The 25256-nt window shown below is 39.2% G+C and overlaps 1 protein-coding gene across 1 annotated transcript in view; it reads left to right on the forward strand.

Annotated features, from left to right (window-relative positions):
* Window positions 1-3338: 3338 nt before the first annotated feature.
* The window catches only part of gask1b.S (golgi associated kinase 1B S homeolog), a 34391-nt gene continuing 12473 nt past the window's right edge, over window positions 3339-25256 (forward strand). The window contains exon 1 of the mRNA XM_018243243.2: window positions 3339-4405. Within this exon, the coding sequence (XP_018098732.1) occupies window positions 3520-4405 (886 nt within the window). The 5' untranslated portion in view covers window positions 3339-3519. The remainder of the gene's footprint in view (window positions 4406-25256) is intronic.

Below are 25256 nucleotides of genomic sequence, written 5' to 3' on the forward strand. Positions count from 1 at the left end.
TGCAGGCCTGGTGGCCCTGGGCTCTGCAGTCTGACACTGCCACCTAGGCACTGTCTGTGCTTGGTTTGTATGTTCTCCATGTCTTTGTATATTTCCTCAGGTTACTCTGATATCTATCTACTCGACATTTGAGGTACGTTTCATTCATCAGGGCATCTAAGCAGCTCAGCAGCAGCCCAGTTCAGTAGCAGCTTGGTGGTTACAGAAATGCCATTTCCCATAGAGTCCTATTTAAACAAACTTTTATTTTTTTTTTTATATCAATAAAATAGTAGCTTGTACTTGTTTACAACTAAGCTGCACATGTGGGTGGCAAAAAAATCCTTATCAGGTTTATGTAATAATTACATGGGTTTGATTAGTAGGCTTAAGACATGGTGCATCAAATTACAACACAACTGAGGGGAAGAAGACGGAGGCCCAAGTCCATAGACAGGTACCCCTATTCAATAGTGATGAGCTAATCTGTACCATTTTGCTTCTCTGACAAATTCACCACAAAAAAATGTGAAATGGCAGAAAGTCAGTGGGTGCTTTATCATGACTTCCTTTATGCAAAATGTATTGGTCAATGGTGTTTTCTTTGGCTGCAGTTTTTTTTTTTTGGTGTACTTAGGGTTACCATCTTATGGGGCAGCAAAGTCCGGGTGGGGGGGGTAGGGTGGTGACATCACAGGGGTGGAGCTGTTAGCATCATGGGGCAGAGCTATGATGTGGCAATCTGGAATTTTCCAATCACCACATCATCTAGGAGAATCCTGCCCAGTTTTCCTAATTTTCCTAGTTTTCCTAATTTGCAGATTGCCACCCTTTACTTGGGGACAAATCCCTTGGGTTTGGCAGACTAATGGAGCCTATAGCCTAAGGCAGAGTGTGATTAGGGCCCATATAGCTTTTTCAATTATTATTTTTATTTTCCTTAAAAAATGTATTCTTGCCTGCGCTGCTTGGCCTGGTGCAAGGTGCATATGTTGCATGCTGAGCTCTACAGTGATGTCACTGGCAAACGCCAAACCCAATTCACCTTAGAGACTTTGGGCACACACACATGTCTTGCCTTTCTTGCTGCCTAATCTTCTCCCAGCAGGTATCATGCACCTGTAGGGTTGCCACCTGTCCAGTTTTGAACCAGACACTCAGGTTTTTACACCCGGTGTCTGGTTCCAAAATACCTGCCCTGTTTTCAAAAGTCTGAACAAATTGACCAGTCACAGGTCGCCAGGTCACTGACCCACCCCTTTATGTCACTGGCCCACTCCTTTGTGTCATCAGCCCCGCCTCTGGCATCAATGGTTCTGCCCCCTGTCCAGAGTCCAAGGAAAGAAAAGGTGGCAACCCTATGCACCTGTAACAACCGGACCCAGGCCCAACAGTGCAAATAAGAGTATAAAGAAAAGTCAAATAATAATTGAAAAAGGCTAGATCATGGGCCCATTGTGTCTTCTGGTGCACATGTGACCAGGGGCGGAACTTGGGGTAGGCAGAGTAAGAACGTGCCAAGGGCGCAAAGCTGGGAGGGGGGCGTCAGGCATGTACTTTCTTTGTTGCCTACCCCATGTCCGGTCCCCTCTCTCCCCTTGGGCTTCCCCGTGGATTAGAGTTTCCGCACATGTACGCTCGTCATTTTGTGCATGAGCGTGCAAGGGTCAATGCGTGCATGCATGTGTTGTAGGACTGGTCGGGTTGCCTTGGGCTCTGCCAGTGACCCTGATTAATTGTATATTTCTAAACGTTTGGAAGTAGGAGTAGCCTAGAAGGAGGGCCTGTGGAACGTGTAGCCTGTATCTCACTAATCAGTCACTGCTCATGGGCCTGGCTCTGCTCCATCCCTTCTACATACTGTAACTGCACTAGTGTCACTTGCCACCTCATGTGGAAGCTCACAGTGCATCTCATCTGCCAAAGTGTGATTTTAATTCTGCTCTCCTGAGGTCAGTGTTTAGTGATTGCATTAAGCCAGTGATTCCCATTCAGTGGCTCATGAGCAACATGTTGCTCTCTTACCTCTTGGATGTTGCTCCCAGTGGCCTCAAAGCAAGTGCTTCTTGGGGGCAACTCTTGGTTGCATAAAACCAGGTGTGCTGTCAAATAGAGTCTCCTGTAGGTTGCTAGTCCTCATAGAGGCTACCAAACTACCCAAATGCAGCCCTTATTTAGCATCCCCAGGGACCTTTTTCATGCTTGTGTTGCTCCCCAACTCTCTCTTTACATTTGAATGTGGCTCATGGGTAAAGAAGGTTGAGCACCCCTGCATTAAGCCTTCCAGTTACACAGTATTCCATTGGGAATAATAAAGCCTAATTCTGTGCTAGAATACAGAAGTGCTATTTAGCTAAGTTATATATACCAAAATTGGGATTTAACCTCCAGTCTTGGGTCCATGGCTAATGCAATATTATAGATATATCAAGCCAAGTGATAAGATAAAAAGCAATATTTATTCGCAACCATGCCATGATGAAAAGAGTTAAAATGACATAAAATTAAAAGCAGCGAGGCATGTAAGAGAAGGGATCGCTTCTATAAGAGTATTAAGCCCCACCATGTAGTTGGTAATACCTTATGTGTAAGACAATTGCATAGATATGAAAGTACACCAATTGCTATTCTATATAGAGAGTTATACAGTATGGCTAAAAGCCCATATGATGTGCGTTATATCCTCCTAGATGGAAGACCTGCAGTTTTGCAAAAAAGTGAAAAATAGGCAATACAACTGTTGATCCGGCATTATTATGCGCTGGAATACAAGATATTATAATGCTCTTATAGATGGGATCCCTTCTCTTACATGCAGCGCTGCTTTTAATTCTTATTGTATGTAATTTTAACTCTTTTCATCATGGCATGGTTGTGAATAAATATTGCTTTTTACCTTATGACTTGGCTTGATATATCTATAATATTGCATTATCCATGGACCCAAGACTGGAGGCGAAGTCCCAATTTTGGTATAAATTCATTTATACTTCATTGTTTGTGGACATTCCTATTCTTGTAGCTCTGGTTATAGCAACAACTACTATTGATATCTTCTGCTGTTTTACATTTTGGGGCATTTTCAGCTATTTAGCTAATGTTGCTGTTTTATAGGGAAATACAGATAGTCTTACATTATGAATGCACTGTTTCATTTTTTTTTTTTAAAAAAAAACAACAATTCTTACACCATAAATCTGCAACCCTCCACCAGCTTGTGAGCTTCAACCCCAGTCATACACTTGACAGGCTGCCTGAAACAATTCAGGGAGTTGTCGTTGCTCCACAGCAGGGGGGCTGCTGGCTGGGCATTTATTTATGTTTGCAGGACAGACTGCCTGTGACATTTGGACTGCTGCTGTGTTTACTCAGTTGTGTCCTTTCACCCTGTGCAACTTAGGAATCACTTCCCCAACTGGAGCTGATAAAAGGCAGAGGGGTGGGCTGCTCGTTGCTGTGCTGCTGCTGCTTTGTATAAAGCATGTATAGGAGCCCGCACAACTCCAGCAGCTGCTGTCACTATGTAGATCCTCAGGAGAAATGAGCCCAGACAGAACAGGGAGAGGCAGCAGCAGCAGCAGCAGCTCATTGAAAAGGCTTGTGTGCAAGTCGTTTGTCAGGGCTTGGGGCAGGAGGCGCCCAAACCTCAGGAGGGCAGTTTTGCTGATTTGCACCGCCAGTGCCATCTATGGGATTGTCATAGCCAGCCAGGTGCTCAGAGGCTCGACTCACCCTGGAAAAGCATTAAGAAAAGCTCAGCAGAAAGTTCTGACAGATGCTAGTGTCAGACTTGCCGGCACTGCACTGGAGGGGAACACTTTCTACATGGAGAACGCACAGCCACAAGGGGGCTCCACCAGCAGCTCTCCAGTAACGCTGCAGCCCAACGTAGTCTACATCACCCTGAAAACCAAGCGCAGCAAGCCGGCTAATATCAGGGGCACAGTGAGACCCAAGAAGAGGAGAAAATATGGTGCCCGTCGGCCAGGGGTTGTACAGGACACAGAAAGTAAAAAAGACACATTATGGAGCAAAGTTCCTAATAGCCAACATAAAAGCCAGGCTCAGAGTTGGATCCGGGGCATAGATGGGCACAGGGGAGGCAGAGGCACCCATCAGAGCAATATTAGGATATACAGTGACAGTGCGCCCCCCTGGTTCACTAAAGAAGATATCAGTGCCATGCGATTCCTCTCAGACTCCAGAATCGGCCACATCAAGCAAAACCTGCTGCTTTTTGAAAGCGACCAAACCCCCCTTATGAAAATGCCAGTGCCCCCAGTTGGTAGCGGCGACTGTCAGGGCCAGTGCGGCGTCATTAAGCGACCTCTGGACATGAGCGAAGTGTTTGCCTTTCACTTGGACCGGGTCCTGGGACTCAACCGGACTCTGCCATCTGTCAGCAGAAGCTTGGAGTTCGTTCAGGGTAAGAGGATCTATTGTTCTGTGGTGGGATCATGGCATCAGGTTTCTCAGTGCAGTCTCTGCTGCTGCCATCTGAATAACACAACATTGCTTCATGGCTTTCTTCTTCTGGAGGAGCAAAAGCAGCACTTGTAATTCCTAGAGATGCATTCACTACTCTGTTCAGTCTCTAGTAAAGCATTTAGTGGCACCTTTGTTAGGCTCCGATTAAAGGGCTTGTTCACCTTTTAGTTAACTTTAGGGGCAAATTTACTAAAGGACGAAGTGACTAACACCTGCAAAAATTTGCCAGCGTAACGTCATTTCGGTACTTCGCCAATTTACTAACGGTCACTGTCGTAACTTTGCTGGCGTAGGAGAGAGTATCGGTACTTCGCTCCCTAAAGCCTGGCGAATTTGTGCTCTGGCGAATGGACGTAACTACACAAATTCACTAAGATGCAGATTTTACTGAACGTTACCTCTTGCGCTAGACTTGTTTCGCCACCTCAGCCCAGGCAAAGTGCAATAGAGTAGATAGGAGTTCCTCAAAAAATAGTTTAAAAGTCCCAAAAAACGCTGGCTTCTTTAACTTCCCGCACTATGCAAATTAGCCAATGCTAGTGCAACTGCGTCAGCGTTCGGCGCCCCAGCACGCAACTGGATTTTAGTGAATTAGTGTTGCCCTGCCAAATCTACGCCTGGCAAAGTGTTGCGCTGTGAGTGAAGCCGTCACTGGTGAATTTTCAGAGGTTAGTGAATTTGCCCCTTAGTATGATGTCGAGAGTGATATTCTGAGAAAATATACAATTGGTTTTCATTTTTTATTATTTGTGGTTTTTGAGTTATTTAGCTTTTTATTCAGCAGCTCTTCAATTTGCTCTGGTAACTAGGGTCCAAATTACCCTAGCAACCATGAATTGATTTGAATAAGAGACTGGAATATGAATAGAAGAGGTCTGAATAGAAAGGTGAGTAATAAAAAGTAGCAATCACAATACATTTGTAGTCTTACAGAGCATTTGTTTTTAGATGGGGTCAGTGACCCCCATTTGAAAGCTGGAAAGAGTGTATAGCTCCATCTGGTTATCCAATTGGTATTGTAGTTCTTTTCTGTGTATTTTCTTAACTTTTACAAATCAAAAATGTTTGTGTATTTCATGTGTGGCCCCAGAAATTTTTTCTTTTTCCAATGTGGCCCAGGGAAGCCAAAAGGTTGGACACCCCTGATTTAAAGTGCACAGAGGTCCAAACAGCCCCAAAGTGACTGTTAATGGCATCTTAAAGCCAGGGTCAGACTGGGGTGTGCAATATCCACCGGTGCTGCTATCATAGAGCCCCCACACCCCCTTTGTGTCCCTGCCATATGCCTGTTCACCCACAGCCAGACGCCCCCCACACAAGTGCACCTTATACGTTTGCTGCAATTGTGAGAGGGAGGACAGCAGGGGAACAATGGCAGAAAGCAGCACAGGTTGGGTCTGGGTCAGCAGGTAGGGTTGCCATCTGACCAGTATTTTACCGACCTGGCTGGTAAAAATGATGGCTGATCCCAATGTTATTAATAGGGAAAAAAGATAAATATATAGGAAGGCCGGTAATTTTTTCCAGTAAAGGTGGAAACCCTATCAGCAGGGCCCAACAAGTTTTTTCTCATGTCCCTCCGACCCATTCTGACCCTGCTTACGGCAGTCCCTCTGACATTTGCCAGAATCCACAGGTTGCCAGTTTTGGCCTGCTGGTCATTCTCCTCATACAAGTTACTTAATCCTATATAAACTGTATGACTGGATGTGTATACAGTACTGATCCAAAACACCGATTTTTGTGCATACCTCCCAACATTTTGGAAACAAAAAGAGGGACAAAAAAGTTGGCGGCTACATTTTTTGACCATGCACATTTTTGTGGCCACACCCCTTAATTACCATGTTCATTTTACAAAATTTGGCAGGTTATGAAAGTCTGAACATATTTCTGTGTTTTTTTCCCAGTTATTACAGTTTTGTTAATGAAGGTGAACTGCCCTTTAAGCTGTGAGTCTAACTTTTCCCAAGGGACCTATTATCTTATATTGTTACAATTACTTATTTGCTTATCTAGAAATTGTTATCTTCTGCTGTGGCCGTTCTGGGTTCTCTGCCAAAAGCCAATTAGGTTAGAAACTTTGTTTCTTTTTCTGGCTGTTCAGTGCAGAGAAAAACTGGACTTTCAAGTACAAATGATGGACTGGGGGTTCAACTGTCAAAAGAGGGACTGTCCCTCTAAAAACAGGACATTTGGAAGGTATGCATTGTGACCCGCTTAGTTAGAAAAAATCCCTGGAGTGGTGCAATTTTTTAACAGGAGCACTAGTCCAGGGGAGAAAGTTAGACATTTAATACACTGCAGAGTGCTTTTAATTTCAATGTTTTTTATTGGGCAATTTTTAAATTTTACAACACAGACTTTGCATAAAAGTCAATATATATATAATGTACATAGCCTTGTTTACTTAAATGCTTAATAACATATACGGCATTTTAACATAACATAGTTAAAGATACAGTATTTCTTGTATAAAGAAAGAAACTAGGCCTAGGTTTATATAAAGCAAATTGTCTCCTTGCAGGCCTTTTCGAACCATAAAAACTAAGAAGTCCAAGTAGAATATAATAATCAAAAATAAAACATTGTAATAGTCTTTAAGCTAAAGTATCATCTCAGAATACATTTTACTCTATTTCCGGTATCACCTTCTTTGTATCAATCCTTATATAAAGTATTCCAGAGAAATAAATTTAAGTTTTAAGTGAACCAGAGCTTTTTCTTATACTTATTTTGTGAATTACCCAAAGTGACATACAATACAAAAAAAAAAAAAAAAAAAGGACTACATCTACAACTAAACTACACTAAAACTACACTTAATTTGCTGTAAACCATATTTGTTGCATTAGTAACTTATAACACAACCATTGTGAGAAAGTATCTGGATGATACTGCTAGAAAGAAGAAGATACTTTCAGAGTGCTTTTATATTGGCCCTCCCCTCCAGTGTTTTAACTTTTCTTTGTTCTTAAAAAACAGGTTTATTCTTTTATAGTAAATACATAATTTCGATTGACACTCATATGCTACCAGTGTCTCACCCATATTCCATCTCTCAAATATGCAATTTCTCATTAGCTCCAGTCTGGGGTAGTCTTTTGCAAGGGACATTGTTGGCAAGAAAATGGGTTTTGCCACAAGCAGTTTTAAGCTACTGATTCGTGGCCTTTAGTCAGATTCGGTATCTTATCTGCCGCATATGGTGCCCTCCGGCAGACCTCCCTGATCAATATCTGGCCAAAAAAGATCTCCATCAGACAGGCTTTATTTTTTTGTCTGATCGAGGACAACATCGGCTCAATGATGTGGTCCTCACTCTGACTTTTCCTATGCCCTTCATTGTAATGCAATCAGGCAAAACTATCGCATTACCACAATATCTCCCACCCAAGGTGGTCCTTTTGGGGGAAAGTTTAGCTCGTTTGGTGACTTCACCAAACAAACAAATCTTACCGTGCATGGCCACCTTTAGTTCATGAGTAGAACATGGAGATATTTGCTTGGAGCCTGCAAAAAAGTAGTAGAAGTGGTATATTAAAAGCAGTGGGCTAATTTTGTTTTTCCACCATTACCCACCTGGCTCAAGCGTGCATTTTAGGACCAAAATGTGCCCCTGTGTGCAGTGACAGGCAAGTAAAATCCAATTGTATTCTTTACTTAAGTTCTACATAAGGAAATAGTCCCTAAAGTTTGATAAATGAGCAGACTTAACATAAATGGACATAAATGACCAAGACACATTTAACTTTAAATTCGCAAAGTCTTTATTAAGAAATAACTTACCAATACTCCGCGTACGATCCATTGTGCAGCGCTCGATTTCTCCTCCCTGGCTATCTCCTATACAAGGAGAAATCGATAGATCGTTGCCCTGTCGCCTTTTCTGAAGAGGAGTGCAAGGTGCAAGCGGAGTATTGGTAAGTTATATATAAGACTTTGCAAATGTAAAGTTAAATGTGTCTTGGTGTTTTTTTTTTGTTAAGTAGAAACACATTTTTTTTATATAAAATTTTATGTTACTGGTCCTTTAATACACTTTCCCTTTTATATAAAGAGAAGTGATGGGCAAATTTGTCCTGTTTCGCTTTCCTGTGAAATTCACGAAACAGTGAAAAGTTTGCAAAACGCATTGAAGTCAATCGGCGTCAACATTTTTTAACATGCGTCAATTTTGGCCAAATGCATTAAAGTCAATGGGAGTCTGGATAATTCTGACGCGAGACAATGTTTATGGGCGCGACTATTCTGACGCGTGCCCACATTTTTGGCCTGCGAGTTTTCGCAAATGTATTTGCTGGTGGCCAAATGTGGAAATTTGCAGCGAATTTGCGCCTGCCGCATTTATTTGCCCATCACTAATAAAGGGCACCCAAGTCTGGCGCAGGAAGGTGCAGTACCCCAATAGTTACAGGCCAGAAGAATGTATCCAGCAGAAGAACTCTATGTGACTCTTAGCTCAGAAAAACTCATGAATGACAAATGCTCATCTGTGCAGGAAAATTGCCTCTCTGATTTGCAGATTTGCTCAGCTGCACAAACCAATTAATGGCTCTGTGTTCAGCATGTTATGTAAAGGTGGAGTGCTACATTTGTTTTTAAAAGAAAGTTAAACATACTGTCTGCGTGGTGTGATGGGAGAGGTTACAAATACTTTCTGATGCAGTGAACCAAAGCTCAACAGTCCATGGGAAATTGCAACACTTGGTGGTATGCTGATTTATTGATGAAAAGTTAGTAAGGACTAAGGAGGTGCATGCTTTCATTTGTGCTGTGTAATCATTTATTTTATATTGTAGGAACATTTATTGCAGTAAAAGAAAACAAATATGGGGCAAAGTCATGTGAGTTTGGTGCACTGTGGCCTTTATCGCCTTGCATATTGTTGGTATGTGATTGGCTGTACATGGGGGGAATGTGATTCACAAAAATCACAGAAAAATGGGAAAAACATTTATCACAGAAAAAACTTTGTATAAAAAAAATGCCCTAAGAGTTTGCTCTATGGGCCAGGTACCTCCTCCCTCCAGTGTCTACCAACATGTGCCATTTAACCTTTGTCACATATTTATTTTTTATTGATTTCAGTGTTTGTTCCCCCTCCCTGTAAGTAAAAAAGTTTACAGAGATTGCTGAGCTGCAGAAGTAAACCAAAAGATTGTTGTGTTTCATTAACATTTAATCAGGCCTAAATAGGGTGAAAACCCCAAGAACTCTATCTATATACCCCAACATGCTCCAAAGTATGAGGATGCCTGCCTGTGCAACTTCACTTCCAAAACCAATAGTATTAGGGCTCTTACAGACGAGCGTTTTTACCTGCGCTCCCCTGCGTTCCGTTTTTCTGCGTTCAGCCGCAGGGGAGCGCAGGAATAGACACATTACATTTTTTCTAATGGGGCTGTACTCACACAGGCGCGTGTAGGCGCCGAACACAGGAAAAATGCAGCATGTTGCGTCTCAACCTGCGTTCGGCGCCTACATGCGCCTGTGTAAGTACAGCCCCATTGGAAAAAATGTAATGCGTCTATTCCTGCGCTCCCCTGCGGCTGAACGCAGAAAAACGGAATGCAGAGGAGCGCAGGTAAAAACGCTCGTCTGTAAGAGCCCTTAATAGGAACTTGGCCTTCAATTTGTTCTTAAAGGAAAACTATACCTTCTGAATGAATACTTAGTTGCTGTGTGTAGCTGCACCAGATAATAAAGTCTTTGGTCATTCATGGAATGCAATATGTAGACTGTACACTGCAGAAGTGAGTAATAGACATAGCAGTGAAACACAACATTACTGTGGGTGCAACATTCCCTCTTTCTTTTGTACTTTACCAGTGTTTCTAGCATCACTTCTGCCGTTTAAAGCCTACTTTTTGATTTCAAGGATTAGTTATTGGTTCTCAGAGGTCTTATCACATAAGATTTCTATTGCAATGGAGCTTCTACTCTGTACTTCTGCCTTCCTGATTCTAATTAGCACCAATATTAATTTATTATTCCCCCAAGACACTTGCTATCCACAGATCTGTCTTGTGAATTATTACAGGGAGGTGGGGGGTAACCAAGTTAGCATAGTGCAAATGTATGTGTACTGCTGCCAGTAATTTGTAATGTTTGGAACTAATGCAAAATAGTTGGCGTTTGTTGAGTGGTATTTAGTTACATTGGCTTTTAGGCTGGAGATTTTAATCCTGCATCAAATCTTGTTCCTGATATATTGGGGGTTTCTTTGATTAAAAGTTCCCTGGGACCAATACTAAATAAAAAGCCTCACATTAGCAGCACACCCACTTTGGTTTCTTACTCACCCAGTATTAAATGAGACATACATTTAATGAAGTGGACCGGATTGAGTGTAAAAACCATAAAACGCTAATTCAAAACTTCTTCAAGTAATAGCAGTCCAGACTCTATAGAAGTCTATGGGAGCTGCTCTTTTTAGCCATTCAGACTTTGTGAGGTTTTTGTATTTTATTCGCCATTTTTTTGTTCATGCTTTTTATATTTAGATCGTTTAATAAATGACATGGCATTCATGGTTTTAGAGAAAACGAGTTTATTTGTGGTTTCAAAAAATCTCTAAAACCACTGAAAAGCGAATGTTGATAAATAGGCCTCTAAGGGCCCATTTACTAACAATAGAATTTTGTTTTTTTTCCACAGATCTTAAAAAAATTGTTGTTTTCCTAGATTTCTACAAAGCTCTAAACATCTGAGATTTATTTAAAGGAACAGTAACACTAAAATGAAAGTGTTTAAAGGAATGACAATATAATGTACTGGTGCCCTGCCAATACAACTTTTGTGTTTGCTTTAGAAACAGAACTATAGTTTATATAATCAAGCTGTTGTGTATCCATGGGGCAGGGCAGCCATTGAAGCACAGGATACACAGTAGATTACAAATAGGTTCTGAAGAATCCCATTGTATACTACACATCTGTTATCTGTTGTGTATCCTGTGCCTTTTCTCCTTTTTCAGATTTGAATGGCTGCCCCCATGGCTACACAGGAGCTTATTTATATACACTTTTGTATAGTTTCTGAAGCAATCACACCAGTTTTAGCAGTGCAGCACACAGTACATTATATTTTCATCTCTTTAAAAGATTTTTATTTTTTGTGTTAATGTTCCTTTAAGTGTAAAAACCATGAAAACCTCTAAGGCAAAAGTAAGTAGGCCAAGTAAAAGTTATACTATAGAAGTACTAAATAAGTCAATGGTAGTTGCGCTGATCCTATTGACAGCTTTAGAGGCTTTCAGCAGAGCCGGGCCAGGCTGGCCATGCCGGGCAGGTGTCTTAGGCTACCTGGCAGGTAGCGGCGTTGGCAGAAGCGAGGAGACCGGACATGGGGTAGGCGACAGAGAAGGTACGCCCCCAGCTTTGCGCCCAAGGCACACCTCTACTCTTCCTAAACCTAGTACCGGCCCTGGCATTCAGATTTTTTTTTTGCTACAAATTGTCAAAAAAACTTGAATTTTTAGAGGTTTACGAGGTATTTGTTTTTTTTTGTATGTACTTTTTATAATTGGAACTTTAAATAAACTCAATGACACTCATGGTTTTAAAGTTTGTGAGTTTAGTCTTGGTTTCAAAGACTTCTAAAACCTTTAAGACTTCACTTGTTTAAAAAAAAAAAAAAACAACAACTTATTCTATTGATTGTTCTTTATCAATGACACCAGAGGACCAAAACTGAGTGATAACTCAAGCTGCAATGAGCACAAAATCTCCGTAGGACACATACATCAGTTATTCAGACACACTGTTATACATCGCCAACAAACAATACATAAGACTTCCTGACATCGTTTCTGAAAACTGAGAGGGAATTCAGAGGCTGATAACTTGTATACCTGGCAATCATGGTAACCCGATCCGGTTATGCCTTTGATAAAGCCCGCAAACTAGCGGGTGAAACGCGCGTCAGGCGCATTTTTAGCTTTTGGTTAGGTAGGCGTCTGATAGGGACAACAAATCTATAGCTGGGGTGACTGGATCGGGAGGGGACTCTGGAGGGTGAAGGGGTTGGTTCATCGGACGATCCGTGGGTTAGAGAATTCGCTACTAGTATCTTGATACATCTGGTTACTGTAAGAACCGTATGCAATTTAGGCCTTGATACCATAATCAATCAGCAGGTCGACCGCACACCTGAAGGGAGGGATCCTGAAGTGGGTGAAGGGGTGGCCTGATGGGGGTTAATATTTGGTGGACTCTATATATACATAGAGTGATCAATGGTCAAATATTTAATACTATTTATCGGTTCTCTCTAACCAACCGTCACTCCCAGGTGACTTCACCCCTCCTACCCCTTGCTAATCAGTCTATCAGCCCCCTATCGAACCTCTGTTATAATGTTGCTATCTAGACAATGGTTTTTAATGCTTTATTAAAAGTTAAGTAATACTTCACTGGAGTTTGTGCAACACATAAATGGGAAGGTGCAATGAGATGGGTCATCTTTTTTTCTTTTCTTTTTTGTATACCTGGCAATCAGCCACATTCTGGCACAATAGCAAAGTAGTGGCCAATGTTTCTATGACAATTTGCTATAAAAACTGCATGTCATCTACAAAAGTGGGTTAAATATTAACAAAGGGCTGCAACCTGTTGGCTATATCTAGAAATGTCACCAGACACACATACATTGAAAGTGCACCCTATGCAAGTTAAGTATGATCCTATAGCTATAGTGCACACAGGAATAACAAAAGCCATATATTTTGTGTGATTAAAGCAATAGGCAAAATGTACGTTGAAAACAAGCCCTATTTATTGAATTAATGTTGATGGGTATTCTGCCCCGTTTAGATGTCATGGATCTAACATTTCACTGGGTGTGTGTGGGAGGGGGGCTTCTCCATCTACAGGGGAAAAGGACATGGCTTATAAACATTGCGTAAATAGAAAAGGAGTATTGAATTTCTCTATGTCTGTATAAGATAAGAGCTATTTGCAACATTTTTAAACCCACTTCTGTTTCACATTTTTACTTGCATACTTTTAGAAGACAGATAAGTTCTTTTCATGTCCATCCCGAATAAATATGATAAGGTGGCCTAGACGACCTAAAAAAGACACTCCACTGTAAAATAATTACATTGCTATGGGTGCTCCTCTCCCAGTGCACCCATATTAATTCCAATAACACTGTGGCACAGAGTGACTGAATACCTTTGTTTTATTCCTTTCATATTCATGGCATTTTTTAACAAGTGCTGCTAGTGAGTTTGTAAACTGTATTACTCCATACTTTCCATTTAGTTTTTCCAAGGGTGAGTAATTACGGTTGTGAACTAGTCTGTTTCAGCTTTTAAGTAGCTGCTTGTTCTCTTTTCCATAATAAACCTTTTGTCACGTCTCTTGCATTTCAAAATTAATGTGTGGGCTGCAGAATTAGTACAGTGATGTGGTGCTCCAGTCTCGGCAAATATCTAAGGAACCATTTTGTTCTTTCTCCCCAGAAAACGAACACGAAAACTGCTTGTCAGGCTAGTAAAATAAGCATATTTTCTTCATTATATTAATAATGCTGTGACTGCTGGCTCATAACTATAGTAAATTATTACGTATATGTAATGGATAAGTAACAGACAAAAAATTAAAATTTGCACTTAGACCAGAAGATAAATCGTCTGGTGCATTTACGAGTTGCGGTAGCTCTTTCTAATGCACTTGAATTCTGCCATCAAAGTAGTGAGGTGATAGAATTTTCACCTTGTAAATCTACACCAAGGTTCAGCATGGTTATATTATATATTGGTTATACTAAAAATAGGCTCTGTCTATTGTTCTAATAATAGCAATAAATACCTGCAGTGTGCTATAAACTGAACAGAGTGCTACTTAAAATATAATAATACAATTACATTTAATAAATTAACCAATTAGTAATTTTTTCACAATAATATAAAACACACCTGGAGAACATACTCTATTAATAAGCCTATTCAAGTTTGTTCAATAAAGGTGTTTATGTTTGAATTTATCCAAACAAGAAGGGAAGATAAAAGTATAGAAGTATGGCTTATTTCCCTGTAAATAAATATAAAGATCATGCTGTCAACCTAAAAGAGTGTGGCCAGTACAGATATGTAGGAGCTCTTCTGCTATAGATCATCTGACTTCATTTTGTTTGACAAAAATATGCAGAAGCATATTTGCCATTGCCAAAGCAGAAAAGACTACACCAATATTGTAAAAAAGACAAAGAGAAAATAAATGCTTTTATATGCCTTTTTCTTTTTGCAAGTTAAGAGTTGTTGGGTGGATTAGACATTTGGAGAGCAAAGAAAAAAGCAGGACAAAGGTAATACCTAGTGGTGTAGCTACTCTGTTAGTGTATGTAGTTCTTACCTTTGCTCTACATTTCCCCTGCTCAATTGTGTGCTTAAGGCCAGTCTTTATACTTCTCACATCAATAACTTCTCTCAGTCCCGAGAAGCATTAATCCATGAAGTATATGTGAAATATGTCTTTGTGAAACATCACATAATAGGGTCAGATTCAATTCAACTAAAAAACATTATGGTTTATCATATGAGCGAGATTTCTCAATTTGAGGAGAAAGAACTTTTCTCCTGTAAGGAATACTAACTGCTCACGTCCTCTTCGGCGAGATGGCGGGTCCGGTCCTCCTCTGCAAGATGGCGGCCTCCTGTGCGCAACGTCTTGATGCCAGTGCGTCAGCATGGATGTAGCCAAAGCCGGCCTATTTAAGACGCCAGAACATTACAGACCTTGCCCAAATATAGGTTTATCTTAATGAGTTCCTTGATGTGATCTATTGCTATTTCCTTTGATTCTTGTTATTGACCTCAGCCTGTTATATGGATTATGAACCTTGCCTGGACTTTAATGCATTAAATTGGTAAATCAAGAAGCAGCAAGGAGCAGAATACCTGCTATTCAATATCTATTGTGCATCCACACGACATGTTTCGGGCAACAAGGGCCCTTTTTCAAGTGTGTACAAACCAAAATGAAAGAGTTCTTTAAAGTGTCATACAGGAAGTCCCACCTCTCAATCCAAATTTTTTGAAACACAGTAAACCCTTACCACTGGGAGGTACAGCAATCGAGTTATAAATACAATATATATATATAATTATGTATAAATTATTTAAAACTCCAGTGTGCAAAAACTCCCAGCTCAATCCGTAGTGTCAAAACTCCATATCCATTAAAATGCGATCATCTGAAGCAATTTCCTCATGAAATAGTTGAGACAAACTACACATAAATAAAAATAAAATCAATACCCAAATTACTTGTAGGAACTGCTCATCAAAAGAGCCTACCTAAAGGTTACTTTGTTTCAACTGCCTACACATTAGTTGCTATTAATAAATTGCTCACATTTTACAAAAGTTCGTACCCTTAGTCGATACTTGTAACAAAGTATTCTAATCACAAGCTGTAATCAATTTCTGTGAAGAAAGAGATACATTAGAACAAGAGAAGATCGTCATTCAAGGAATTCAAATTGCAGGGGAGACCTGCTTGTTTATTGTGCGGAATGCAACGTTTCGGGGTCACGCCCCTATGTCAAGCAGGTATACCCTGCAATTTGAATGCCTGTGTGCCGATCTTCTCTTGTTCTAATGCAGATGTGAGGTTGCCGGAGCCTCTAAGACTGTGCACCAGGCTGAGCTAAAAAAGGGTGTGCTCTGGTTCTATCTATTCTATTAAGAAAGAGATAAATACATAAACAGTCTAGCTATACAAAAGGAGATAGGCTTTCATAAGTCATTCAAGCCTACAGGAGCCATTGTATTCATTCTTTTTATCCAATACGCTTCCCGTTGTCCAAGGGATTTTCTTACATCACCTCCCCTCTTAGTCTGTGTTATTTTTTCTAATACCAGCCATCTAAACTGGCTTACATTATGGGCCTGATTATAGAAATGTCTCGAGACAGGTGTATCAGTAGCTGTATTCATTTTGTAATTCCTTATGTTATTTCTGTGTTCTTTAATTCGCTCCTTAACCATTCTGATGGTCTGTCCTATATATGCCATGCCACAAGGGCATTTCAGCATGTATACTACCAATTTTGTCTCACATGTGAAATTTTTTTTATCCTTATAGGAGTTCCCTTCGTAGGATGGTTAACTGTACTGCTTTTTATTACTGAAGAACAGCACACACAACTAAGGCATGGAAAGGTGCCTTTTCATAATGTTTTAACGATTGTGGTATCATTTTGATTAACATCAGAGGGACATAGTATATCTCTCAACGATTTACTTCTTTTGTAGCAGAAGTTGTAGTTTAGTCTTTTGCCTAAACCTTTTGATACTGTGAACTGTATTGAACTAGTAGCTTCCTTCTTGGGCCGCAAAATCCCAACAGAGCCTTCGGGCCCTAACATCTCCTAATTCTGTTTCAGTTTTTCCCATAGACATCAGAGTTTCCATGTCATAAGCAGCATGGTACGATTTTCTCATTGAATTGCATTTGGCTCTTTGTGGACATCTGGAATTGTATTAGGAGATGAGCTTTTCTCATCAAATTGAGTTTGGCCCATAATTTGGAGCTTTCTAGACAAGCAGACCTAAATGCTCCTGCTATTACATTCTTCAAACGTCTACTACTAAATCCAGAGCTATAAACTTATGTTGTAATCATGTCTCCATGTAAGGTATAGCAAAAATGGCTTCTGAGATGTAGGACATGAATCATGTAACACCTTGCAAAGATAAACTTGACTGCATAGCAGCCTATATACACATCTAACAAATGTAACAGAGACAGAGTTATAACTCTATATAAATCTCTATACCAGGTTTAACACTGGACAATGGATTTTTTTCTAAAAAATAACTGGAAAGCACATCTTTTATGTTATGTATTTTAATTGACATATTTCATTATACAAGTACATCCTATCTGGCAGAACAGGAGGTGCCCAGTAATCAACAGCAATCTTTGTTCTATGTGTACTGGTCTCTAGTCTCTAGTTAGCTCCCGTTGCAATAGAGATTGGAGCCTCTGACCATTGAATTTCAACCAGTGGTGTATTAGATGTTACTAGGTCCCACAGCAAATTAATTTCAGGCCCCAACAATGTATCCAGCGATTGTCTGTTTTACCAATATATGTTGAAATTACAGAAGTTGTCTGTTTTATCATTATATGTTGAAATTGCTCTTTATTTTGCCCCCCTATTCCTCCCAGGCCCCCCTGCAATTGCAGGGTCTGCTTCCTCTGTAGCTACGCCCCTGATTTCCACTGAATCATAGAGCTTACTGTCTGCAGTCGCTTATATATTGGAAACCAGTGGAGAAAAATAAAAGTTTTATGAAAAAAAATAGCTTGTTTTAAAAGACAGATTTAACCCCTTTTTTACATGAGCTCATTCAATTGCATAAACACTATTTGAACTTCCAAAAATAAATATAAATGTTTTGACACAGATATACTTATATAAATTCCAAAGATTTAAAGGAGATCATGTTATATAAAAATGATAACTAATAAGTATGTATTTTTTAAAATGTTCTATTAATTGAACAATATATGTGCTATTTAATCAGATTTTCTAATTTCCTACTATATTGGAAAATCCGCACAGAGTGAAAATGGCAGATTGTTACACAGTATGCCTTTCTTGTAGTGGGAGGGAGAAGTGGATATTACAATTTGTTTTCACCCCACAGCAACTGTATATGTTATGTGGAGCAGGACTTCTTACTGACCTTATTACTACCAATGATGTTTGGCACATGCAGTGCTTTGAAAGGTTGCAAATTGGCCATAACCCTCTGCTTGCTGTCATGTTTGTACTTCACTAAGTAGTTTGGGGGGAATCGGTGCGGTCATTTCATCTGAAAACTATGACTTCATGCTTTATCTTGAAACTATATTGTTCCAAACCATATTCTGTACCTTGGAATTACCTAATTAAGAGTTATTGTTGCCTTAACTGTATAGAGTACCTTTTTTTTTTGCTTTTTTTCTTTAAGAACTTTCCCAGTCGTATACTGTCCTGTATGAATCAGTTTTTGATGTGTGTGTGTTAAGAGGACAGGGAAACTAGCATTAAATGTTTATTGATTTGCTGTTAAAGCAAAAGGAATGTTAGACACCCACCAGTAAATAGAATGGCTACATTTGTTTTCCGACAGCGATACTATTTTTTTAGGGCTTCAAGTACGCTGAAAAAAAAACACAGGGTCTCAAAAAATATACAAAAAAATCTCCATTTGTTTAAATTTAACAAGTGAACTTCTTACTACATTTTTTCAGGGCCCTGTGTTCTTTTCAGTGTGCCTGAAGCCCTTAATAAAAGATATTGCTATATATTTATTCTGCCCCCGAAGCTGAGGATCTGGGACTGTGCACCTGGACCACTATTATATTTTGGTAAGTGTACGTCCAGATTTACAGATTAGGAAATCCGAAAATAATGACATGGAGATCAGGCCACATCATCAATCCTGCCCCTGATGTCACCAGCCCCTCCCCCGACAATACAGGTCCCACCCCTGATGTAACAGGTCCCATTTTCTGGCCCCAGCAAAGGTGGCAACCCTTCAATCTTTGATTTCTATAAGTTTGCTGCACTGTTCAGTTTTCTCCTAACAGGATCACTGAAAGGGAAGTTTAATTGCAGCACTGCAGCACCAACTCACCTTGCTTTCCCAGTCATCCCAGAGCATATGCAGTAGTGTAACATTTCAGGCCTTAAACTACTCTGCCAATTTAAATGTAAGTTGGAGAACCAGATACATACCTCCCAACATTCGAAAAATGGAAAGAGGCACAGAAAGATCTTTTGCTAATGAAGGTGAAATTTTGCTGCACTTAAGCAGGAGACTTGTTTATCTTAAATAGTAACAATTGTTTCTTTGCTTATCTTAAATTGTTATAAATGTATCAAAGTGCAGCTGCACAGTGTTCTGGGCTGTCTGCCAAAAAGCCTTTAATTTTAATTAAGTTTCAGAAATGTTGTACCTTTTTCTGGAATCAGTGCAGGAAATCAAAAAGAAATTTGGAGCAGGCACTGCAGGCTGAGAAAATGGGAAGCAAGGAAAGGTGGCACTGCAACACTGAGATTCAAACTTCCTGGGTAGGGGCAATTTTCCTGGCCTGGGGGGAAAAACCTTGCAAACCATGGAAACATTTGTGCCATGCTGATTTCAAGAAGCATCTTTGAACTCAGGTTTAATGAATGGCGTCAATTCACCATGACTGAAGCCATTTTTGCAAATAAGCCCTATGCAGTTTTATAGAGTTCAAATCACTATGTAGTAGTCCAAATCACTAACAGATAGCCACTACTAATGGAAGCCTTATGTAAATAGCAATGTCATGACTAGTTGCATGAAACTTTTTAATTGCATGTTCTATAGATGGCTTGTTTATTAATATATAATGGTTATTTTATGATTTTTTTAATATAGTGCTGACATATTCTGTGGCACTTACACCGATATTATACAGTACATTGTTCACATCAGCTTCTGCTTCAATCCCCATTGTATTCGCCCCTGTAATTTACATTCCCCCCAGAATGTCCTAAGGGTTATTTACTAAACTCCAGATTGAGCTTATATTTTATAAAAAAATACCATGACCAAACTCCAGTGCCTGATTTGAGCTTCAGATTTTTTTTGGACTTTATCCCTGAATCTCTAAATTTTTTTCATTTTCATTCCATTTTATCCCCATGGAATCCTCTTTTAAGTAGCAGAATAAAATGTAAGTAACAGAATAAAAGGAAGGAGAATGCATACCCATTCATACCCATTCCTACCCATTCATACTTGGTATGCATTATACCCTTGGGGTATATTTATCAAAGAGTGAAGGTTGCCACTGTCCTATAGGGAAATTCCTTCACTCTCCTTTCATTTCTATGGGATTTTTAAAATAGTATTAAAAAATAGTATTAGATAAATACGCCTTTCAAAATCCCATAGAAATGAATGGAGGGTGGTGGGATATCACTCTAGAGGACTGTGGCTATCTCTAACTTCACTCTTTGATAAATATACCCCTTGGTGGTGTGTTTCCTGTACTATTGCAAAGAGATACCACAAACTAATTTCTAAATGGCAGAAATGGGAAGAAATGCCATGTAAAGGCAGCTGGAAAAGACTAGCCAAATTGATCTGGCCTAATGCTCCTCCATAGGTAAAACACCTGTAGCCTGATATGTTTCATAGTGTCGAGTTAAAATTAATGTCAGAAAACACTAGTTGAAGAGATCAAAGTAAGGGAATAAAAATAGAATGTGGCAGTAGTCAAGTGACTCCTTTTGTTGCCATGCTATGTCTGGCATCCAATATAAAGTCATGTGAGGATTATAATAACCCCAAACATAGTTGTAATCTTTTTGAAAGAGTCTAGTGTGTGCCATCATTTGGAGGCATGCAGCTTTATCTAAACGTATTAATAGATGTTTGCTTCTTATCTCATACACAGCTCCCACAACAAAGGAAACAAATGGAAAAAATGTAAGATGGGGGTTTTGGTTTGCCAGTGTTATAGTGACCTCAGAGGAGCAGATGATAAAGTTTTGGGAAGTGTAGTGAGAGAGACAGCAATGCATCCAGTTATGTGCAGTAACATTCCTATGAAAAGTCTTGGCATCTGTATACAGTACATTGTTCACATCAGCTTCTGCTTCAATCCCCATTGTATTCGCAACACACTATGGTCAATTTTATAAGGAAACAGCCTGGATGTTTTTGGAGTGTGGGAGGAAACTGGAGTTCCCAAAGGAAACCCACAAAAGAATAGGGAAAACATACAAACTGGTTGCAGATAGTGCCCTGAATTGAGGGGTGAAAATACAAGTTCACCCATCCATGGCCCTGTTGGTTTCAGTAGAGCTTTATGAAATATATATTTATGATTTGTGAAAGAAAGTCATGAAGCATGCAAGTAAGTATATTTGTAAGCCTTACCATTTATAAATAATGCATCGTTTTTAAAAAACGAAGATGAGGCATATGTTATGTATTTGATGCTTGATCATTTATTGTTGTTACCTGCCTTTAAATTTTCACGTATATTTATTTGTGTTTAATGTTTCTTTAGGTCTGTATGTTATGTCTCTGGTTTTCTTTGGTTGAAAGTTGATATAAAATATAAAATATATATTTTTTGTGTTGTGTCATAAGTTATCTTCCTCACTTCAAATCTCATTCCCAGCTGCTTATATTTACTCCTCCTTCACCCTCCCCTTCTGCATAACTCCCTTGAGGTACTGAACATCATCCTTCTTCAAACATAATTTAATTAAGCAATTCAGGAAAAGATACCGAATTCTTCTATTAATGCCTAGTAATTCATTTATCTCTGTATGTGACTCTACATTATAATTATCTAAAGCAGTTTATCATGCCTTTCCCACATTTCTGAAAAATATCCCTTGGCAATGATTTAGTTTTCTTTTTGCTGATTGTCAGGTAGAACAGTACTTGCTGCTGAGTACACAAAGGAGCACTAGAAACTGCTGACATCAGAGGAATGTGGAATATACATGCCTCATATCAATACAGTGTGCCTTGCTGATGCAGTAATTCATTCAGACATTAGGAATGCATATCGTTATCTTACTTTCCCTTTTTTTTTTTGTAAGATATCTTTTTTATTTAAAAAAAAAAAATCAGGTTTTATTTCGTTTGATAGTCAGAATATACACTGAAAAAAGTAAACCTTTTTTTACCTTTTCAGTTTTATTAAAGAGGCTACATACCATGTGTTCAGCAAAATTAATTATAATTCTGATGACTCTGATCCTGATGATTCTAAAAATATTTTTGTCTGTTTATTGGTTTATTAAACTGCCTGCCACAGCGTGTTGTCTATGGTTGAGGCCAAAAAAGCAGCCTCAGAGAAGAGGCAAATATTTTTATGGGGGTCTGATAAAAACACTTTTGTTTTGTTGCTACGACCCCTGAGTGTGGTGTACTTTGTTATATATGTATATATATATATATATATATATATATATATATATATATATATATATATATATATATATATATATATATATATATACTATACAGTGCAGATTACCACACTTTTAAGGTCAGTGGCCTGGGTGCAACAACTGAACAAGTTAACTTAATATACCACACTCACAAAATTATCAATTTTATGTTTTTGTCATATATATGCATTGTGCTGCCTTTGTGTAGGCAGTAGAAAAGTAGAGTTGCAGGCAGGGAGGTGAGTTGAGAAACTTGCCTCATACGGCAGCACCATGCAGGTTACCTGGGGCAGCAAAAAACTGCTCCTGATAATGTTAACATTTCTGGATTTTCAATCTGGCTTTTCTAATGTCTCTACACTAGCAATGTGGAACCCCTCGACCCAGGGGTGCTCCGCCAATGAGGCGAGTTGAGGCTGTTGCCTCAGGCGGCAGCACCCCACTAGGTACCAGGGGCAGCAAAAATGCTGCTACTGGTTCTTTAAGAGCGAATTTCCGGGGAAGGGGGGATAGCGGCAACTGCTGCTGCCTCAGGCGGCGGAGGGGCCAGGATCGCCCCTGCCTCGACCCCCTCCAGGAGGGCTCAGGGTTGCCCCTGGTAGCAAGAGGAGAGACATATGAATCAGAATGCAGCATTCAAAACAGATGTACAGTGTAGTAAGGCCAGTGTTTGGCACAAAATAAAAGTGTTGCAGCAGTATAGAGGCAGTAGCTTGCTTCATATGCTGAGCCAGGCCCGGACTGGCAATCTGTGGGTTCTGGCAAATGCCAGAGGGGCTGCTATAAGGTGCCATAGAAAGTCACTATTTAGTGGGCTGGTGGGGGCTAATTGGGCCTCTGTGTGGGCTAATTGGGCCTCTGTGCTTGAAACGCCAGGGCCTATTTTAATTCTCAGTCCGGACCTGTGCTGAGCTGTCAAACCCCTATTTTTTGGGGATTTACCAGATTTTGCACTCTGTCCCCAGTCTCCCCCCGATTTCTGATGATTTTCCATGATTTGCATGCAAAAATCCGAGTGTCGTTTCTGTGGCTTCAGGTGAGATTGTGAGCATATGTATTACTTCCAATAAAGTCATATCAGTCACCAACCTAGAAAATTTTTTTCTGCATTCAGAAAGTTGACAGCTCTGCATATAATATAGTTGTAAGAACTTTGATTATTTTAAATAGCCCTACTTTTTATGTTTTAATAATATTTAACAATAATAATATTGCAGTACAGGTATAGGATCCCTTATCCGGAAACCCGATATCCAGAAAGCTCCGAATTACGGAATGGCTGTCTCCCATAGACTCCATTTTATCCAATAATCCAGATTTTTAAAAATGATTTCCTTTTTCTCTGTAATAATAAAACAGTAGCGTGTACTTGATGCCAACTAAGATATAATTAATCCTTATTGTAAGCAAAACTAGCCTATTGGGTTTATTTAATGTTTAAATGAATTTCTAGTAGACTTAAGGCATGAAGACCAAAATTACTGAAAGATCCGTTATCTGGAAAACCCCAGGTCCCAAGCATTCTGGATAACAGGTCTCATACCTGTATATCAAACAGAAAGAATAAGAATCACATGTATTTATGTGCAAGAAATATCTGTTCCGTGGACTTATATTTACCTTTTAAAACTTTTAAAACTTTTCTTGTCTGTCATACTCTGTAAGAGTTAACGGAAAATTATTTTCTTTAATGGGGAAAATATTACATTTATTATTTAGATTATTTGATTTATTTCACAATTTTTGTTGTAACAACAGAGCATGTTTGTTTTTGTATGTATTAAAGGGAGCTGGCAAGTTTGTATAGAAACCATCATTAACAGTAAAGGTATTTTTTTTAATAATACACATTTTAAGTATATCGTAACCCAAGTGATATAATCTAAGCACGGATTATAACCAATGGCATTACTAAGCCTTGTTTCTAAGGATGTATTTTACGGAGCGTTCCTGGCTTTTCCGTTTTGTTGCGTAATGTACACCCTGTTGTAAAATACAAACAAATCATGGAATTTGGTTGGGACATTGAATATCGATTATTGTTACAAGGAATTTCTTTAAAATAATTCGCTAATTTTAAAGTGATAGTATAATTAAATATATAATTTATTACAGGTTAGTGTGTGCATTGTAATCAAGTACTGTACACAACATAAGTAATACTCTATTGCTAATTTAGAATAAACAAAATTAAAGGAGAAGGACAGTCATTTTACCATGAGGGTGCCAAAAGTTAGGTACCCCCAACTGATGGTAGCTGGTGACGTTTTCTGCTGATAGGCCCAAGTTGTCAGTAAATAAGTAAATTAGTTGTGGGAGCCTAACTTTTGGCACCCCAAAGCATAAAAAGATATTTATTCTCCTTTAAACCTCATTCAGGGGAATTCATAAAAGTGCTAAAATTTAAATAATTTTTACAAATTTAGCATAGGTACTTATAAAGGGGAAAAGACGCGGTTATGTTTATAGTGTAACTAATAAATTTTTCCTGGCAAAATTGGCACCACATTATTAATGAGGTGGAAATACTTTCATTGCACAGTACACACTACACTGTTGTTCATTAGGTGCAATAATAACAACACATTTTTACCATTTATCTGACACTTTGCAATTTGTTGGCATTACAACAAATCCATAAAAATCCAAATACCTGTAAGTTTGTCACTTTATGACACTTTTCCAATTTGGCAAGCAACACTTCTCAAAACTGTGTTCCTACTGACAGTTGAGTGAATTCTCACAATAGATTCTATTTTTTTCACTAACCTGTGGAAAAAAAGCTCCACAGGCACAAATATTCTTTCATAAGAAAAGTGATTGTTCCAGCAGTGCAG

This window comes from Xenopus laevis, chromosome 1S (assembly GCF_017654675.1).
Source record: "Xenopus laevis strain J_2021 chromosome 1S, Xenopus_laevis_v10.1, whole genome shotgun sequence".
In the NCBI taxonomy this organism is placed as follows: Eukaryota; Metazoa; Chordata; class Amphibia; order Anura; family Pipidae; genus Xenopus; species Xenopus laevis.